The sequence below is a fragment of the Haemaphysalis longicornis genome, unplaced genomic scaffold (assembly GCF_048455015.1).
Source record: "Haemaphysalis longicornis isolate Haplotype H1 unplaced genomic scaffold, Haemaphysalis longicornis Haplotype H1 scaffold_9, whole genome shotgun sequence".
NCBI lineage: Eukaryota > Metazoa > Arthropoda > Arachnida > Ixodida > Ixodidae > Haemaphysalis > Haemaphysalis longicornis.
In genome coordinates, this window is record NW_027526460.1 from 13,113,781 (window position 1) to 13,132,775 (window position 18,995).

At 48.5% G+C, this 18,995-nt stretch overlaps 1 protein-coding gene across 3 annotated transcripts in view; it reads right to left on the reverse strand.

The window, feature by feature from the left end:
- Nucleotides 1-18,995, reverse strand: part of LOC144152090 (solute carrier organic anion transporter family member 74D-like) — a 78,004-nt gene that overhangs the window by 10,153 nt on the left and 48,856 nt on the right. For all 3 annotated transcript variants that reach the window (XM_077683300.1, XM_077683299.1, XM_077683298.1), the window contains 5 exons: nt 16,324-16,509; nt 15,087-15,251; nt 9,445-9,640; nt 6,890-7,043; nt 3,238-3,413 (listed from right to left, as the gene is read on the reverse strand). In XM_077683300.1, the coding sequence (XP_077539426.1) occupies nt 3,238-3,413; nt 6,890-7,043; nt 9,445-9,640; nt 15,087-15,251; nt 16,324-16,509 (877 nt within the window). The remainder of the gene's footprint in view (nt 1-3,237; nt 3,414-6,889; nt 7,044-9,444; nt 9,641-15,086; nt 15,252-16,323; nt 16,510-18,995) is intronic.

An 18,995-nucleotide genomic window follows, 5' to 3' on the forward strand; every position in this document is an offset into this window, starting at 1 on the left:
TGTAGTTCTCTTGTATCGGCTCAAACGTCGACAGGCGCTCGGCCGAAAAAGGAAACGCCGTTGCCGCGCAAATTCTACGCTTCGCCCGAAGCAATCGGCAGCTAAACGCCAGCCCCTAAAGGGAAGGAGAGGAGCCTGCCCCTGCGAGACCACTGCGTCCTTTATCGATGGGTCTGGGAACCGGTTTCTGCGAGTCCGTCTGCGTGACGCACGACCGACAGCAGACTTATGAAAAGGCTCGACGTACCACAGCTCCGTTGTTATTAATAAAAATGAATCATCGTAGCTGCTATGCTAACTGTTGGTTAATGTACCCGATGGGTCACGAAATTCTGCATAAAAACGTGCGTTTCATTCCCTTCACCTCACGCGTCAGAGGAGATAATAAACAGAAGTTGGCAGTTTGTCAGAATTAAGTATTGGTATGACCAAGGATACCTTCCATTCTCGCACATGTCGTCGAACCAACAAACAAGGCGTTGGAGACACTTATCGGGTTGGTTAGTGAGTGCAGTACAGGTGCCGACCTCGGTGGATGTGCTTCCTGGTACAGACTGGTCGACGGCCGAGCACAGTAGGTGCCGATAAATGCGGATGGCGTTACGGAAGGGACGTGCGCTTCTTGAGATATGCAAAGCAAACCACTCAACGAGTGTGCGCGGCGAGAATGCGTAAAAGTGCCCCTTCGGACAAGCACCACTCCGTGATAACGCCTTCCGCTCTGGTCCAGCTATTTCTGTCAAGGGCGCACTTAGTTGCTTTCTCCCCTCAGACGCTATCCCGCAAATATGCCTGCGTTTTGCCACACCGTTGGCGCTGTTGTAGCGAAGGTTCCGACTGTTCATCCCACCTGCGCGCATCATCAGTGCTGTGGCCTCTAAAGGGTGCTCCACACCAAGTGGAGTTGTGTTGGGGCGAAGGTAGCAGCACAGGGTTGCCGGCAAGGCAAACTACGAGTATTACAGTGCTGGTTGATAGTGATGTTGATTTATAATAAATATAACGATTACGTATGGCGAATGACTGGATGATTGAATTAAGTTCGCATGATTGTCTGATATTTTGTTAAACTACGCAAACACCGATGGCGCCTACCTCACAGGATTTCGTATATTGCGTAATGTGAATGTCGTGGCCAGGCTACCAGAAAGGAAAATGTCCTCGTGTAAGAAAAGTTCCCGCTTCAGCATTTGGAATTTTGCCTTCTCCGTGCCGCAAAAACAGACCCTAACGGAAGGCGTTCCGTAAAAAAGTCGCTCCTCGACCGTATTCGGCCTCTCTTCCGTACAACCGGCTTTTGGGAGGACGGAGCGCCGTCCGTTGGGGTCTGTTTTTGTAGCACGCAGATAGCAGGAAGCTTAATGAAGCTTGTGTCATGCGCGGACAAGACACGCTGATTCCAAAGCTGGTCGTGTTCCTATACACTCACGGCGAGGTACCAATAGACCTCCGTGCATGCTCGTGAATCGCCATATGCATAACCTTTCAAGGTTACTACAAGTGCCACGAACGTATTCGAGCGACCGTTTTAGCCAACATTTTTTATGCTAGAAACAGCAGTAGTAGAAGCGTAAAGTTTAAAAAATGTTCAGGGCCCTGACATTTGGTACCAACCGCGGTGACACCGCAGGTTTGTTGAAAATTCTACGAACAAAATCTACGTCTATTAATGCATGAATGAAAAACAAAATAAGTTCAGAGTAATTGATGCATTTTATTGTTACATCCATGCTTCGGTAATTTGCCGTTTTGAAGCTTTCGTCCTTTAGAACACATTTTGATTTACCTTCTCTCGGAAATCAACCTTTTCAATTTATCAAATGCTCCACGCGGCTGTTTATCAGTCTTTTTATCAGAAACGAACCGCTCGGTGCATGTACCACCTTGGGAAGTTGAAATATACAAGGTGACGATTACCATTAAACTAGGCTCTTACCAGAATATTCAGAAAAAAACGTTCCGCTTCGAACAAAAGTTGGCCGCAAGTGTAACGGGATAAATCGTGGCTGTCGTCGTAGGTTTAGGAGTTACCAGCGCAATGGAATTTTTTATTCTGTGGATGAATTTCCAAGTTACGATCGCTCGATCTCGAAAGTGGGGTTTAGGGGAACTTATTGCCTACTTATTTCACTCGTTCACTGGCATAGAAGGTCCATCTCGTATCAACATCTTTGAGAACGGGAGGTACCCCCTAATTACTGGAAGTGCTTGCAATTTTTTATTGCAATCTGAGCACTCGCTTTGTTCTCAATGCCTTTCTTTTCTTCAGCGAGATATGAGCATACGAAACCCGTTATCTATAGCAATGCTGGGGCAAGTGCTCTTTTCATTCCATTAACTTGTTTTAATTTCCTGGAAGGAAATTAGTTACGCGTGTTAGGTGCCTCAGCTTGCTTCGTACGCAAAAAAAACAAACCTTCCACCTAAATAGTCGAAAAAGCCACATGTCTGCAGCTGTGCCCACATTGGACGTCCTTGATTTCCCACTCGTGGAGCGTCCACGGGGAGTTCGAGGGCTGCCTTCGGACCGGAAAGTCCACGGGAACACATGCGAAAACCGGGCTGCGGATCGCGTCCCGAAAAGTCGGCGGGCGGTCAAGGACTAATAGTCGAAGAGGCCTTGCTTTATTCGACGGGTTTTTTGGTTTTTAACAGCGGTTGTTACTGGCCCTAAGTTCGCCTTTGCAGAAAAAAATACCAAGAAAATGCCGAGCTCTCGTGAACGCGTGTTTCGCGACGACCGCCGAGCGCCCCCGGCACGTGCAGTGGCTTTAGACCCCCCCCCCCCCCCCCCCCCGCCTCCCCTCTGAAAAAAAAAAAAAAAAAAACTAGCGCTAATGCTCAAGATGAAAAGACACTCTGCTTAGGAGACAGCAGTGCGGCCTCCACATTCTCTAGAAGCCATTATGAATAATTGGAGTCATGGCTACGAGTGTGCCACTCCTTCCCGAGACGACTTGCAGATCCCGCCAGCGCTGCCTCGAATAGATGACGAAGAGCTGGTGGAAGTCTACAATGCTGAGGATGACTTTGCATCCACCACTCGCCGCGAAAAAGACGACGACCTCTTCGATGCATACGACGACGATTACTAGCAACGCAACTGTGCAAATAAGCAATGATACTGAAACCTAACTATGTGTCTGGCAATGCTCAACAGCTTCGCCATTCAAGTGGTGCGCGTGAGTGCGAGCTTTCCTGAATTTTTTGACGCCGGGCAGTGGCGTTGGTGCTCACCGGAGTACGAAGAGTGTGTGGCTGACAGACGTGGACATGCCCATGAACTGCGTGAGGGCGACCACGATGATGAACTGCACGAACATGGGGCAGGTGCCTTTGCAGAAGCCCACAAGGGCGTTGCCGGAGAAGAAGCTGCTCTCCTCGAAAGTCTTCAGACAATTGCAGTTGGTCAGCTGGAAAGCACGCGGTACAGGAGGGAAATTAATAACTGCACGGAACACTGCATTTAGAGTACGGCGTCAACACACCACGCGCACGCACTTGCTGTCGCTTGAGATATCTTTAAGGCCAGGGTACTGGGTGAAACGGGGTGTGTAACTTTTTTTTTTGATATTCTGTGATTGTCTATGTGGATGCGACTTTAAACAAAAGTCGATTTGTGACTGCTTGTATAGTGCAATACAACGACGGAAAACCTATCGGTAGCGCGCGTATATAACTCAGCCTTGTAGATTGCCCCTGGCCTTTGGAGTCGAAGTGCTAAATAAACAGATCTTTCGGGCGCCACTTGTCGTTACGCATTAAGCACGCTCTCTATCTCATTCTCGATAGCTAGCCCTTCTCCTCAAGGAGAGCCTTTTGAAGGGGTTCGACCTTGCCAAGGTAGTCGGCCCCTGCGCTGATACGCTTCAAGCACAACTGTAAACTGTATGAGGCGGTGCACCATGGACTTGCACTTTCTCCATGAGTTCATGCAAAGGGCGTCAGGAAGCCTTCAGGAAGCACAACCACTCACCGTACACAATAGTCATTAGTGCCGTCTCACGTTTACTCCAGATAAATCGGTAAACGCGAAATCTGTGCATGAGTTTATTCGCTGTTGCTGCAGCGTGTTATACTGCCCGGTTTAGCGAAGTTAAAAAAAACTGGGATTGATTCCTCTGTCACAGGAATCGGTAAAACACGAAAGTGAAATGTGCAGTGAAATCTGCGGCTGAGCATGATTTGCGGGTCGGCGGCTGTCTCGTGGGTGTGCTTGGTGAGTGAGGTCCTGCTGGCGTACTGGCGTCATTTCCGTGACGGATATGACGTCAATGAAATCTTGTTGTATCCCGACATAAAACAACTATGGTGTTTAAACATAAAACCCAGAAACGAACAACCCTAAGTATGACGTACTCTTTAGTACTAATGGTTGCTTCCCCGCAAGAAGACTCTGTATGCAGGGGTGCACCCTTTACAGGCCGCTTGCCTCGTTGAACTGGCGTCATCTCCGTGACGGATATGACGTCATTGAAATCTTTGCATATCCGGGAATAAAACACTTTCGTGTTAAAAAAAAGATGATAATAGCATAAACAGTCATATTTACAAGCTCCAATGGCTCCCCAAAGAACTTGGTGTTTCGAAACAGTGAAGAAATCGGTGCAGATTCGTAGACGACGCGTCCGCATACAACGCATGGATACATGGGGCTCATCGTCGTTACCTCCTGTACTTATCCGTGAAGCGAACATTTTCATGTTCATCCAATCAACTTTCCTCATCGTCAACTTATACCGCTTATCTATGCCCTGTGGCAAAATAAACGCGTTTAAAAACTGGGTTCGCAAAGGATGTGCCATGGTAAGGTGAGCAGAGACCCGTTAATTAGAAATGTGCTGAACTGATACCAGCAGCTGGGCATCCCCAACCGCCCCACGTGGAATGCCTCGTTAGCATGTCTCGTGGTCATCACGTGGCGCTGTGGAGAGTTCGTGGGCGCCACTTCTAAAACTTTAACAACCACCGTACAGAGGTTGAAGGACTTTGCACAAAAAAGCAAGGCACCGAAATTAGGGCTACAAAAACGCGGCTTGCACACTTGTCTGCTTAGAAATGTCTGAGAACCGCAAGACCAGTGGCGTAGCCAGAAATACTCTTAGGGGGTGCTATACGCCACAGGTAAAACAAAAATAAAAAGAAAGAGATCCTGCGCCACAGCAAAATTTTAGCCCTTTTTCGGTCTCAATAAACCTACACACCTTGTTTTTGTTTTTACTATGTAGTATATCGATTCGATGTGTAAATAGCATAGCCGGAAAAAAGGGCGAAAGGAAATGGGAAACAAGTTATTCGGCTTTCGGAAAATCTCGGGGGTGTTCTGACACCGAAACACAACCATGGCTAGGCCCCTGCGCAAGACCTACACTTTCAGATAGAAGTAACTATTAAGGAAAGGTTCTGCGATAGGCTGAGTTTACAGGTAAACAAATTGAGAAGAAGGAGGAGTAAATACTTTTATTGAGCATTCTAGACAGCCCAGGAGGCTCAAGAGAGTGGTTCCTTTTTCACTGGAGCCTATATGCAGTCCGTGCCGCCTGTGCTCCGGCCACTAGCTGGACAGCAATATCTCCCATTGCTCTTGTTGGGAAGTCGACGGCAAGAGTTAAGGGTGCTCAATGCTGAAGTCGCACACCCCGATTATGTGGCGGAGTGTGCATACTACTGAGCAAAATTGACACTCAGTGTCGTCTCCAGAAGACGCGACAGGTGCCGGATTGTATAAGCCGTAAAGTAGTTTGTTGTTCCCTGGATGGATCAAGGCGAGGCGGGAGTAGGGTCTCTGCCTCTGAAGGCGATAGTGTCGGGTTATGTGCCTGACCGTGACAAACGGGTGACTGGCCCCGTGTAGCTCTAAGCCTTTTCCCCTCGTGTGGGAAGAAAGCGCAGGCTTGTTGGTGGGCGTATTCGTTGCCCTCCATAAAAGCGTAGCGGGCGTCCAGATGAGCTTCAGGATGGAACCGGTTAGTAAGGGGCTTTTTAACACACGCATTGCAGCGCGGGACACCCACCCCGGCTGGCAATTACGGTAGGCTTGTTGGGAATCGGTGACTGCGTTTCGGACCCTTGTTTGAGTTAAAGTCAAGGCGATGGCTGTCTCTTCCGCTGCCGTCATGTTGAGCATTGCTTTAGACACTTGCGGGAAATGGCCTTAGGATAACGGTTGTTGTTATGCAGCTACCTTAAAGACTGTTGCAGCACAGACTGATGGCAGGAATATTTCGTAAGAATGAAAGTAAATAAACTTGGTTCGTTAGAAAGGCTAAAGTCGCACGTTGAAAACCGAGCTTCTTTTCTTGACGAACACCGGGGGCCCAATTCTCTAAAACGACGGGCCGTCGCTTTGAAACGACGGGGTAGCGCCATGGGAATGCTTGTGTTCTGGGGTTGGGGCCGTCGCTTTGAGGGGCGAGAAAGCGGCAAAATGGCACTGCTGCGCACCGGCAGCAGGGCGTCGCGGCAGCCCTGCTGCCGGTGCGCAGCAGTGCCATTTTGACGCTTTCTAAAGTCTCTGCACTTAAAAAAAAATTAGCCAGAGAGGCAGTCACAAGCTGGCATATACTTCAGAGTCTAACGCACAGGAGCTTTAAAACCCCGCACAGCACTCTTTTTGCTGTTCCAGTGGCCTAAAAAGTCCTTCACGCTGACATTTCTCGCCTGTAGTGAACCTCGCGCCGCCGTTCGCGCTAAGGAGAAGAGCGTACGGTCGCGTGATTTAGCTTTGCTTGAAGGGCGGGTGAAATCTACCCTGGATGCTTCTGATTCCAGGCTTGTTAAATTTATTTTTACCCTTCATAAGCTGGAGCACGGCTCCTATCCGGAATTGTGTGTGGCTGCTAACACGGGTACAGCTAGAGGGGGGGTGGGGGTGGGGGGTGGCAGTTACCTTTGTCAAATTGGCTCGGAATCCATCGGGTGGCGCCTGGCAGCCGGCAAAGCACGGCGAAAAGTACAGAGTACCTCCCACAGGTTCGCACACGGGCTGGTAGCTCGCCACCGTGCACTCGCACTGCTCATTGCAGGTGTTGTACAAGTCGAGCCTGAAACAGGGCCAAAACTCAGTTGTTGTATCACACACCTGCACACACGTCCATACTTTCTTAGCTGTGGTTCTACACCTCACAGATTGATGATGCATTTTTATAAATACGTGGACTTCGTCTGTGCTGGCTATGTCGACGTGTCCGCAGGACTTCATACATTACCATATTTACTCGCATAATGATCGCACCCCTGAAGTTTGTGGTCGAAGTTTGATTTTTTTTTTATTTCCCGCGCAATTAACGCTCCCAGAACTATAGCCTCAGCAATATGTCGTATGTGTGCCAAGTCTAGCTGATGATGGTCGTGCGTGCCTCGGTTTCCTTCTTTTAACAGAGCACATGGCTACGTTATTGTGGCAAACTTGCCGATATTAGCGATATTGGCAGGTATGCGTTCAGTATTGATGAGGAGGAAACTCTCACTAACTGCACATAATGTACTCACAAGACAAAAAAAAAAAAAAAAAACGCGCTCACGTTGCGGCGTCGACAGCCATGTCTGTTTTGATGTCCCGCACTGCGACTGTGGCAGCCACTTACGGGTCGAACTGTTCTCACCTCGCAGCAAACTCGTTCCGACGGGTTCCGTACTTCATGAAAACACTGCATTTTGCGCCACTTTGCAAAGCGGCTGGCCGCGGTGTGCGGAGTTTTATTATGTTTTTATTTATATTTTAAGGGGGTTTATAGCCGGAGGCCAGCAAGACGTTTGAAAAAAGACAGAGACTAAAGACGAGCAAGGCAGCGATGGCCGATGTCTCAGCACGTTCTCTTAGAGCACGCTCTCGTTTCGAGCCACGCGATACTGGTCGTGCTTCTTCTCGCGCCCAGCACCTAGCGCCTATCATCATCGTAAGGGGCATAATAGTCCTCCTCCCGGCGCATACCACGTCCGCTGCACAAGAGAGATTGGCGCACACCAACCGCATGGGATGTCGTCTTGTCGGGGACTACTATCTCCAGTACAATATTTTTATTATGTTCATGAGACTTATCGCAAATATTTTGACAAAAAACTTGCTTGCGTTTTCTGCGCTCACAAATTTTTAGCGATAAATTTACCCCGCGTAATAATTAAAAAAAAAGTGCGATCATCACGCCAGTAAATACGGTAATTCTGTGAGCGTCAGCTCGACGCGAGCGAAGAATCACATGAGAAACAAAGCGCGTGCAGTGTTTGGCCGGGTTGAACGTCAGACATGCATTACAGAAATAACGTGACACTCCCAAGTTTCAGCGCAATGTCAAAAATCAAATCATTTTAAACTCGAGCCTTACGCGCTGAACCTATACATCTACGACGAACCCAGCAGTGGAGGAATAGAAATTGACTGAGACCCCTCGCGGTTTTTCCGCGCGCACCGAAATCTCGTACACGCCAGTGTTTTTGCTTTCGCGTATTCATAAAAAACTGTGGTTGATTCATCTATCTTAGGAGTCGGTAAAACACGAAAGTGAAATGTGCAGCGAAATTTGCAACTGAGCATGATTGGCGGGTCGACGGCTGTCTTGTGGGTGTGCTTCGTGAGCGACGTCCTGCTTGCGGGTAGCTTCGGCAAAGATGTACTGGCGTCATTTCTGTGACGGATATGATTTCAGTGAAATCTTGGTGTATCCCGGCATAAAACATTTTTGTGTAAAAATATAAAACCCTAAAACGAACAACCTGAAGTATAACGAAGTCTTTAGTACTAAACGTTGCTTCCCCGCAAGAAGACCCTGTGTGAAGGGGTGCACCCTTTACAGGCCGCTTGCTTCGTTGAACTGGCGTCATTCCCGTGACGGATATGACGTCATTAAAATTTTTGTGTATCCGGGAATAAAACACTTTTGTGTTAAACAGCTGCCGGGAGTCCGAATCTAAGCCGGGTTCTCGTGGTTTCTATATCATCTCAGTGTAATGCGACTTAGAATAGCTGTACATAAAGCCTTTTCCTTCTTTGTAATATATTTTTCTGTCAGATAACTTGTTCACAATATATCACTGCGATGTACCAGTCCGGCTTATCGATCACATTAAAACACAATTGTCAAGAACCAACAGGCTCGGATACAGATTATAATGAATGACCGTACTTGACTTGACTCGAGTGCGCCTTTAACCACTGGGCAGAGTGAATTGCTTATTTTAAATTACTATATTAGCTGCTACTTTCCTCGTTCTATGCGCTTTTATATACGGTATGTGTTGCATATATAATTGATATATTTCTTCTGATAACCCGTGTTTCCGTTTGTTTAAGAACAACAGGAGGTTCCCCCTTCAGTCTCTGACTCTGGGACCTCCTTCTGAAATCGTGTACTGCAAGCCTTTTTGCCTAACACGAAATGAAATAAACAAATTAAAATTGAAATATAATACGGTATAATACGAGGAAGGCGCTGTATAGGCACTCACTTTCCGTTTACCACAGAGACTCCCGGCATGGTGCCGTATTCGCAGCTGACGAGCATCGCTACGGCGAAGCCGCAGGAGACGAGGCAAGTGACCACCACGTTGTACCAAGCCAAGAGCTTCGGTGGCGGCCTCAAGCGGTGGATCACCAGACCGGACACCAGAAAGCTGGCGATGTTGAACACTGCGGATACGAGCCCTGGAAAGAGATCGGAGGCCGTGTACGGTTTACGGGCGAGGAGGGTTGAGAGGATTCGTGACGAGCGGCGAGACAGGGCGCAACATAAAAATAAAAGCTCAAGACGATTGCAAGCAAGCCCTTTTCCAAATTTTGTTTCGCTCAGCCGCAACTATATAGACCTTTATTTGAACCTCTGCACTCTTTGCAACCACAGGGCAGACCTACAGCACATAATAGGCCCTGCCATGAGCTCAGAAAAAAAAAAAAAATCCCGGCACATCTCCACTAACGTGAAACCTGGTGAGGGGCGAAGCATGCAGTGTATAAGCGTATTATTCTTGGGGCCTTGACGTCGTTGCCAACGGAGATGAAACCTTTTTTTTTTTTTTTTTTTTTTTTGGGGGGGGGGGGGGGGGGGGTGTTACAGGCACGGCCGCTCGATGGAAACTAGGTCCGGCCTGCCGAACGCGTCTCTCCGCCGGTGACGGCGTTAGTTTCCCTTTCCGCCGCAGCGTCAGTCGTGGCACTAATCATCGGTGAAAGAAGAGCGGCGGCTGCCGGCCGCGGTCACGGTTTCAAGGCGGTGTAAGTTGTTCATGACTGCACCGACGGCAGAAGTCAGCATCTATATAATTTATAATAATATGCGGTGATACGTGAGGGGGAAACTCACAATATAGGCGTCACGTACTAACTATTATTTCAGAAGTAGGCACAGCGCTAAATTTGTTTTCCTTTTAGCGCGCCGCATGCGACATTATCATGTGGCGCATTGACAAAGTCGAGCGCAATAGGCGGATTTCTTTCTAAAGACTTTCCCAAGGCTTTCAGGAATAATATTTGGCGTGACAAGCGAGTCTGAGCAACCGCATTTATTTATAACAAAAGACGTTATAACTTGCGCGTACGTAAAAATTACGTAAACGTTTTATGCTGCGCCGTACACGCCCATTTCTCAATGCGCGTTTGACAAATGTGACTGGATATTTTCACACCTTGATTTAACTGCGTTTTCAAAGGGAACTGGAATAATCTTAATACCTTTCAGGGTCCATTGGCCCATTTCTTTTGGAAATATTGTTAGACTGCGCGTTAGGTTACAGGGTACACAAAATTATGGAGGACACACGAATAAAGTGGACACGGTGAACGCAACTATGAACTGATTAATTGCAACAAGAGCACTATTTACATGGGAACCAAAACTCGGAAAGGATGCAGTTGGAATGGGGTAAAACTGTGGCAGTCGTTCTTTGATTTACACTAGTTGCAAAAAGTAATATACAGTTGAAAGGTAATTGAAATTAAATCGCTGGGACATCAAGGATAAATTTAATACACCATTTAAAGGGGGATTTATTGGGTTTGTCAGAAAATATGTAAGTCCTCTTCGCCTATGGCTCACCGGCCATCAGCTTTACAAGCGGAAAACCTTTGGCGAGAAATGTTTTCGCGAAAGCTTCAGTGAATTCTCCACAGAGCTATTAACGTCGCCAGCCCAGGTGGCAAGAAGCAGCCTCAATAGCTTTTTCAAGACCATTTCGCACAGCTCATGACAGTGGTACGGGTCCCTGTTGATGGCGCACCATATCAGCGGACAGTCTGCGAGGTGTGGGAATACGGTGTCTGAAAGGAGCTTACAAATTTGTCTGCTGTGTCGAACTGCCTGTACAGCGCGGTCCTCCTCGAACTTCTTCACTTGTTCGCGAAATTCGTCGCAGCGTTTTTTCAGTTTTTGTAGTTTTTCGTTTAGTCTGTTTTCTTTCATTTTAAGGCGGCGGGCATTTCTCTTGGTGTTATCGAAAAAGCCTGCCAGATCGAACCAAGTCTGGCATTCTCGAGTCTCAAAATTACGTTGGCCGCATGATAGCATGTCTGTGAGAGCGTACAGGATTGTGTCTTCCTCTGCCGGTGAGTGCGGTTGATCTCTTTCTTCATTCCCAGTTAGGTCCAGAATTGAACGTTTAATCGTTTAATTTTATGCAACCATTGTGCTCACTTGCTCTTCATTGCTTGCTTGTAATGACGACGCACACGCCTCGAGCGGCGGCCGAACAAGCGCCCTCCTTCTTTTCGGGCTTCCCGGCTGCATGTACGTTGGGTACGACGGGAATCTTGTCGGTACAGCTGTTGGTAGCAAGAACTTGCGCTTCAATCCCACCTTGTAGTCATCCTCTTTGAAGTGCAGCGAGCAAACGACTGATCGGGAGCTTGGTTTCCATTGGCTGCCCTCGTCGATACCTTGACGGGAGATGTTGTGCAGCCAGGCGTCACGGAGTTGCTCTTTGGCCGGAAACTCGTGGTAGCAGACGTCCGAGGTTTTCGAGGAAATCGACTTGCAGCGCGGCACGCAGCAGTACTTAGGCATTTCATAGCCTGAAGCACACTAGTACGTTATATTAAGCGCGCAATGCGCGGAAGTATGCGAAACGAAAAGCTCAAAGCGCTCACGCGAGCTTCAACACTCCCGCCCCTGCTGCTTTTCGCGCCCAAACCGTAGTCTGCGCTGATACGTGGCGCCCCACTGCGAGTACAAGCGGCAACCGTAAGCTTCGCTTTCATGACCTCGCCCGTCGCCCACGCGCGATGCATGGTGCAAGCCGCATTAATCCTTCCGACCACGGCTGCTCGATGGATCCCATCGAGGGGCCGTGTTCCAACCGTGTTGCTTGCCCGGGTTATTCCGGTTCCACTCTCCTGAAGTTAACATGTACGGATTACTAACACTGGAAGCTGAGCTAATTCGTTGCTGTTCTCCTGAAGTTAACATGTACGGATTACTAACACTGGAAGCTGAGCTAATTCGTTGCTGTTCTCCTGAAGTTAACATGTACGGATTACTAAAACTGGAAGCTGAGCTAATTCGTTGCTGTTCAAAATGAAACACGACAAGCAGTGCAAATGCTAGACGACATAGAATCACGCAGAAATACACAAGTTCTCACTCGCACGCAGTTTTTATTACATCTTTGAATACACACCCAAGCGGCCTTTCAGACTTCACACAACAAATTTCACACATACTGGACACTCGATCGCACATGCGAAATCAAACCACGATTCAAACGAAATACGGAAAGAAGAAAGCAAACCACAAACACATTACCGATAGCACGCAGGTGTTTCTCTAGCAAAACAATCAGGTTCGCAGCGCATCTCAGCATTTTACGTCCCTGTTTAACGAGTAAATAACTGGTTTACTAAGTGATGTGGCCAACTATTTCTCCGCATTTGGGGACACGTAGTTCGGGGCAAAATTACCGTGCCTGAATTCAAACATGAGACAGCCCTGGTGCTGCTGAGCCTGTGCTTGGCCATGTTAAAACACGGCCGTTTTAACATTGTCCTTCAATTAGCATATGGTGAATGGCAGCTTAACAGAATTTTATTTTCCAGCACAAACGGGCTGCAGTGTTCAAACCGAATTGCCATTGCAACATCTACAGTCATATTCCCGAACATCGCGGGAACTGGGTCGCGGGAGCGGTCGCATCGCTTTCGTCCTTTTAAACCGCGAGCAAGAATTACTTACCGCCGTCAAACAGATGAAATTCTTAGATGTTGAAGGCATGTCTTTGCCGTAAATTGTGGTGTTATTATTTTCCAGATACGCATGTTACAACGCGAGTGAACGACGTTTGAAGGAACGATGACCGTCGGTATTCCGTAGGCGCCCCGAAGTGACCGCCGCGGGAGCTGTCACCGATGCGTGGCGCCCCCGCCGAAAGTAGCGGCGGCAACTGACAACTCCGCTCTCACGCCGCCGCCCATTGCCGGCGCGTGAATGAGCAGGCCGGACCTAGTTTCCATCGAGCGGCCGTGTTACAGGTATACAGCTTTGCTGTAAAAGTCTCTTGTCTTTGAAGCACGAAGCTCTCTAGCGCGAGGCGTAAACGAGTGTCCCGGTGTTTTTTTAGTACGCGTTACGAAGCCCTTCAGCGCGATGCGTAATCGAGGGGTCCGGTGTTTTTTTAGTACGCGTTGCGTTCTAGCGCGAGGCCTAAACGAGTGTTCCGGTGTTTTAGTACCGTGACTACATGAGACGAACGACGATTACGACGACGACGACGACGACAGGAGACGCCAACAGCCCCAACCCCTAAGGGGCTTCGCCCCTAATACAACCGACAACAATAGTAATTCAGATATCACAATATTAAGACGGTAGAGCAATGGGAGACTGTTCTGCTCAGCTACAGACCGGAACTCACAGCAGTCCGGATGGCCGAAGCCACCGCCAGGATCCAAGGAGCCCTGGCTGACGGCTGAGGGGGAAGGCCGCCCAAGACGCCTATCCTTCAGAACTCATCTCGGGCACTAAATAAAGTCATATCTCGCTCTTTTTCTCGAGATAAGAGCAACGCTGACATGGAGACATTTTGCATAGTAGTGCGAATGTCGGACCGCTCTTGGAATGCCCCGATATCTCCGCACACTGGCTTTTCGGGACTTCACGTCCATTATGCTCATAGGTAGCATACTTCAGCCGCCGCTCGCGTCAACCAATGCATTGAAAAAGAGTAGCGAGGAAGGAGTTATCTTTCCTTCTTACTATCTGTCGCTATGTTCCCTGTGGTCAGACCGAATTCGGCTCCGAGGTTGACTGGATCAGGACGATCAGAGTACGGCGCCGCCAGCGGCTTCGCTTTCTTTGCAGCTGCATAGGCTTTTGTTGGTTGGATATGACTACATAATAATTCTTACAATGAGCTGAGATTTTCAATGACTCCATAAAATTTTTATGACGTGTTTTCGTCACCTGTGTTCTCGCCAGCTTCCTTGCATAAAATAATTCATTTGCACTCAAGAGTTAAGCTTTTGCTTTGTATCTTTTGTCGGCTACAAACTTTGTCGTGGCCTGCCTAGTAACATCGACCAGTACGGTACGTGGCACGTATGCGTTAGTATTAGGGTGAGCAGATTCCCCTAATTTTTTTTCTCTGTACAGATAACCTGTGAATTGAGAGCTATGCATATGCTGAACGGGAAATTCGAGCTTCTTTCTGGCGCCAAATTAAATCTTCAATGGGTTATAAATGTTCAGGGTGATATGTCGAGGTCTTTAGATGTTACACGCAGTTACGTTACCTGTCGACACACAATTGGGGGCTAGCGCACATCATGGCCGGTAAGTTGATTTATTGATTACGGGGCTTAACGCGCCGAAGCTACACCTGTGTTATGAGGCGCGCCGTAGTGGAGGGCTCCGGATTAATTTAGACCCCCTGGGGACCTTTAACGTGCGCCGAAATCTTTCCAAACGGGCGTTTTCTCTTTCCGCTTCCATTCGAAAAACAGCCAGTGCGTCCGGAGTCGAACCCGCGTCCTTGGGTCCAGCAGCACAACGGGTTGGCAGGCAAGTTTCGCGTAACGTAAATGTGTCTCAGTGATTATACGGTATACGTTCGAATGAGCTCATCGCCAACGGCGTTTTCGGCCCAGGAACAACCCAAGTACAGCTCACCCGCGAAAGCGCTGGCTCTGGCTGCCGAAGTCCGGAACTGGACCTCCATGTATTTGGCCGAGAACATGGTGTAGCCGTGCAGGCCGCTGTACATGAGCATGGAGACGAACAGCTGCAGCACGTAGATGCGCCTCCGCAGCAGCCGGGAAAGCGACTTGCCCATCTCTGCAGGCGTCATTCACCGGAGAGTGGCTGATTAACACAGAAGGGAATATACAATTTTAAAGTGCAAAAAACCCCGCCTCCCTTGCTTGAAATAGGATAAAAGTTAAGTCGCATGTGTACGTTGACGTTTATTCCCTCCCTCCCTCCCTCTCTGAATCACTCACTCACTTTATCACTCACTCACTCACTTGCTCATTCACTCACTTCGTACTCGCTTACTCACTTCGCACGCACTCACTCATTGCGTACTCACTCACTAAGTCATTCATTCACTCACTCACTCCGTACTCTCTTACTTCGTACTCACTCACTTGCTCAGTCACTTACTCACTCCGTACTCGCTTACTCACTTCGTACTCACTCACTCGCTTACTCATTTACTCACTCACTCGCTCCGTACTCACTCACTCACTCACTCACTCACTAATTCGCTCACTCACTCTCGTTCCCTCCTTCACTCACTCATTCTCATTTCTCACTCACTCACTCACTCACTCACTCACTCACTCACTCACTCACTCACTCACTCACTCACTCACTCACTCACTCACTCACTCACTCACTCACTCACTCACTCACTCATTCCCTCCTTCACTCACTCACTCACTCACTCACTCACTCACTCACTCACTCACTCACTCACTCACTCACTCACTCACTCACTCACTCACTCACTCACTCACTCACTCACTCACTCACTCACTCACTCACTCACTCGCTCACTCGCTTGTCTTGACTTTTGCGACAACACGTTCTGACACGATTCGGCGTAGAGAAAAACGAAATTTGACTATGACGCCATAGTTTTGTGTGAAAAATGGGTTTTGCCAAATAGTGTATATGGAGAACGACCACTGCCACTGAAGTATGGGACAGCTTGCCTCAAGAACTAAAACTGACTCATAACGTTCCCCTGAAATGAACAAAAAAATTGTTCCCTGGTTTCATATAAACTCTGACCCACCACAGCACATGTTGCCCTTGAAATATGCGCATGCTGTTCCTGTATTTGTTCTGTGTAATTGTATACTTTTGACGAGATGCCGAGAGTACTTGAGTGGCATCGACCCACCCGCCAGGTGGCTGGAGTCCTGGCGCTTCTTGAAGACTAGTGGCGGGTCGGGCAGCCTGACAGGCATCACCTTTGGGAACAGCAGCACGGGCACACTGGTCACGAGAAGAACGCAGCCCCAGAACACGAAGCCAAGCCACCAGCATCCAATCCAACGGGGGTCCGTATTCGCGATGTCCGGGCGCACTGCACACGCGCCAACACGCGAAATCACGCTGGCAAACAGCCAAAAAAAATTCAAACAAAGGTCATGGCCCAGAGAACAAGATGCGGTGGATGAGTACCGTGCAAAGGCTGGTGAATGCGAACACTCCTGCGCCTCCCATTCAGTCCCGAATTAATTGTTCCCGTCCACACGACTCGCAAGTAGAATCGAATGAGGGCTCATTTCATTCTGTGTTGAAACCATCGAGAGTAAATCATCGGCGATGGCCCCATAAATGACTGAAACGATCCGGTGGCTGTATTGAGTGAGCGGGAATATCGTTCGGTGTTGGTGGTGGTGGTTGTTGTTGTGTGAGATCAGGCGGGGTTAGCCTAGCTGAATATGCCGGCAATTGCTCCGCTTAAGCGCCTCCTAATTAGTCTATGTCAGCGTCCTTTCACCACGAGTTCACCAGCTCCGTCTCCTGCAGAAGGCTTAGTAGAAGGCGCGACACGTCCTTGCGCAGTATCCAATGACCCCTTGGGAAGACGATGTGGTCCAGGGTGTTGTGTGGGGCTGCCAACTTTCGAACTGCTGACAGCATTTCAGTCCGCTCGACATCATGCTTTGGGCAACACATTACGTTGTGGTGCATATCCCCTATCACTGCGCATAACGAACACAGATCGAGGCGATCGCATGAGGCCCACCTCGAATAGCCATGGTGGGGTCTTTGCTGAGCCCGTTCGGAGGCTGTACAGCAATGTTGCCTCCGATTTCGTAAGTCCCTTTGTGACGCAAGGCTGATTATAGGGATCTCCCAAGGACTTGAAATGTTCGATGACTGTTCGCCTGAAGTCGTTCCAGTGATCGGCCGAAACCTTAACAATCGGTGCAAATTGCAGCGCGTTCCGTGCCAGCTGATCAGCGGTCTCATTGCCCTTGACGCCAACATGGGCTGGAATCCATTGACACCGCACATTAAAACCATCGCCGTTCAAATACTTAGGCATAGTTCCTACAACAGAACCGGTTATAAAGATTCGCGAAGGGTCAATATCACCATTAATGAAATCGTACGACGACCTGATTCACATTGTTTTGGATCTGCAAGCGCTCCTCACTCTGTTTGATTGAGTTACAAAGCGGGCCCAAATGAATCTTGTTTGTTCTCTCTAGCGTGTGTGCATCCGACTCAGCATAAATCCCTGCTCTCGGACCTCATTCGGCTGTTGTGCTCTCTATTGCAGAGCGATGCTTCAAGGCGGCCTTCAACGCGCTGCGCAAGTTATCCCCCCTGTTTTCTTTCTGCGCGTATCGTTCTTTTCCCGTATAGGCACGACGCCGTTCCTCGCGCGCCGTTGCTGATCACGGAGGCCATGCACATATATCAGAGTGGACTAGTACACTCTACATATATACATACACACAAACTCTCGCGCGAGAAGCCACGCACCCCAAGTTACGCGTCGCGCTGCCTTATTGCAGGCACGGGCGCGTGCTGACAACACTCTTTCTGTTTGAGTGTTGATCCGCCGAGCACCTGAAGACACAGATCTGCCTCAGCTTCTTCTAGTCTCGTATCAAGAGATTAACGGCTTCAGAGAAAAACATACGCCCCACCGCACTAACAACTACTCGAGGGCCCCGATAGAATACCTTCAGCCCTAAAAGTTAACACTTGCTCACTCTCAAAGACATACCACTATATAGCCGCCCCCCCCCCCCCCCCCCTGCATCCGTACACGGGCCGCTTTTGTAGGGAATCCGGGAAAATTTTTCATACGGCCGTAGTTGCACACAAGCCCACTCGACAACCCCCCCCCCACACACACACACACACACACTTATTATCTCTGTGGGAGGATTTTGTCCAGCTCTTACTGAACGTGCAGCGCAAGTTTGTGGAGAGGGCAGAAGAATCAGTTCGTACGAATGGACTCCTGGATCGAGCAGTCCACCCTAAAGACTAAAAGACTAAAAAATAACAATAAATTAATAAACAACAATAAACGACAATAATAAATTTACTCTGTATCTCTTTCTTCTCCGCTGTATTTATTGTTCGTTCAAACGCTTTAGAAGCTTTTGAGGCTTCGGACACGTGCACATATTTTTTGTGGCCGACCCTCCTAGTGCTTGTACACTAAAATTACAAAAATTTATGGCAACATCTTAAGAAAATCGGTATCATCACATATTTAAGGTTAAGTCCCAACTTTGCCTTGACGAGAGTCTGGCTAAAATATGTAGAGCATTTGTATATAGAAAATATGTGATGTTCTCTGGCTTTATTACGTATGAATCGCAGTTCCCAAGCCCCGCATTAATCAGGTTCCGTAACCATCGGATATATTTTTGTTTGAGGTGAGGTAGTTTTTCTTTTATTTTACCGTTTGTGGCGCCTTATTCGTGGGGCCTTAAAGATCTACAGCGACCTAGAAGATAGAACACATTCTAAAAGTGCGGCGTCTCCTTCTGGTCCAACCCGGTCTACAATAGTCATTGCTTCAAAACGCGTCACTGC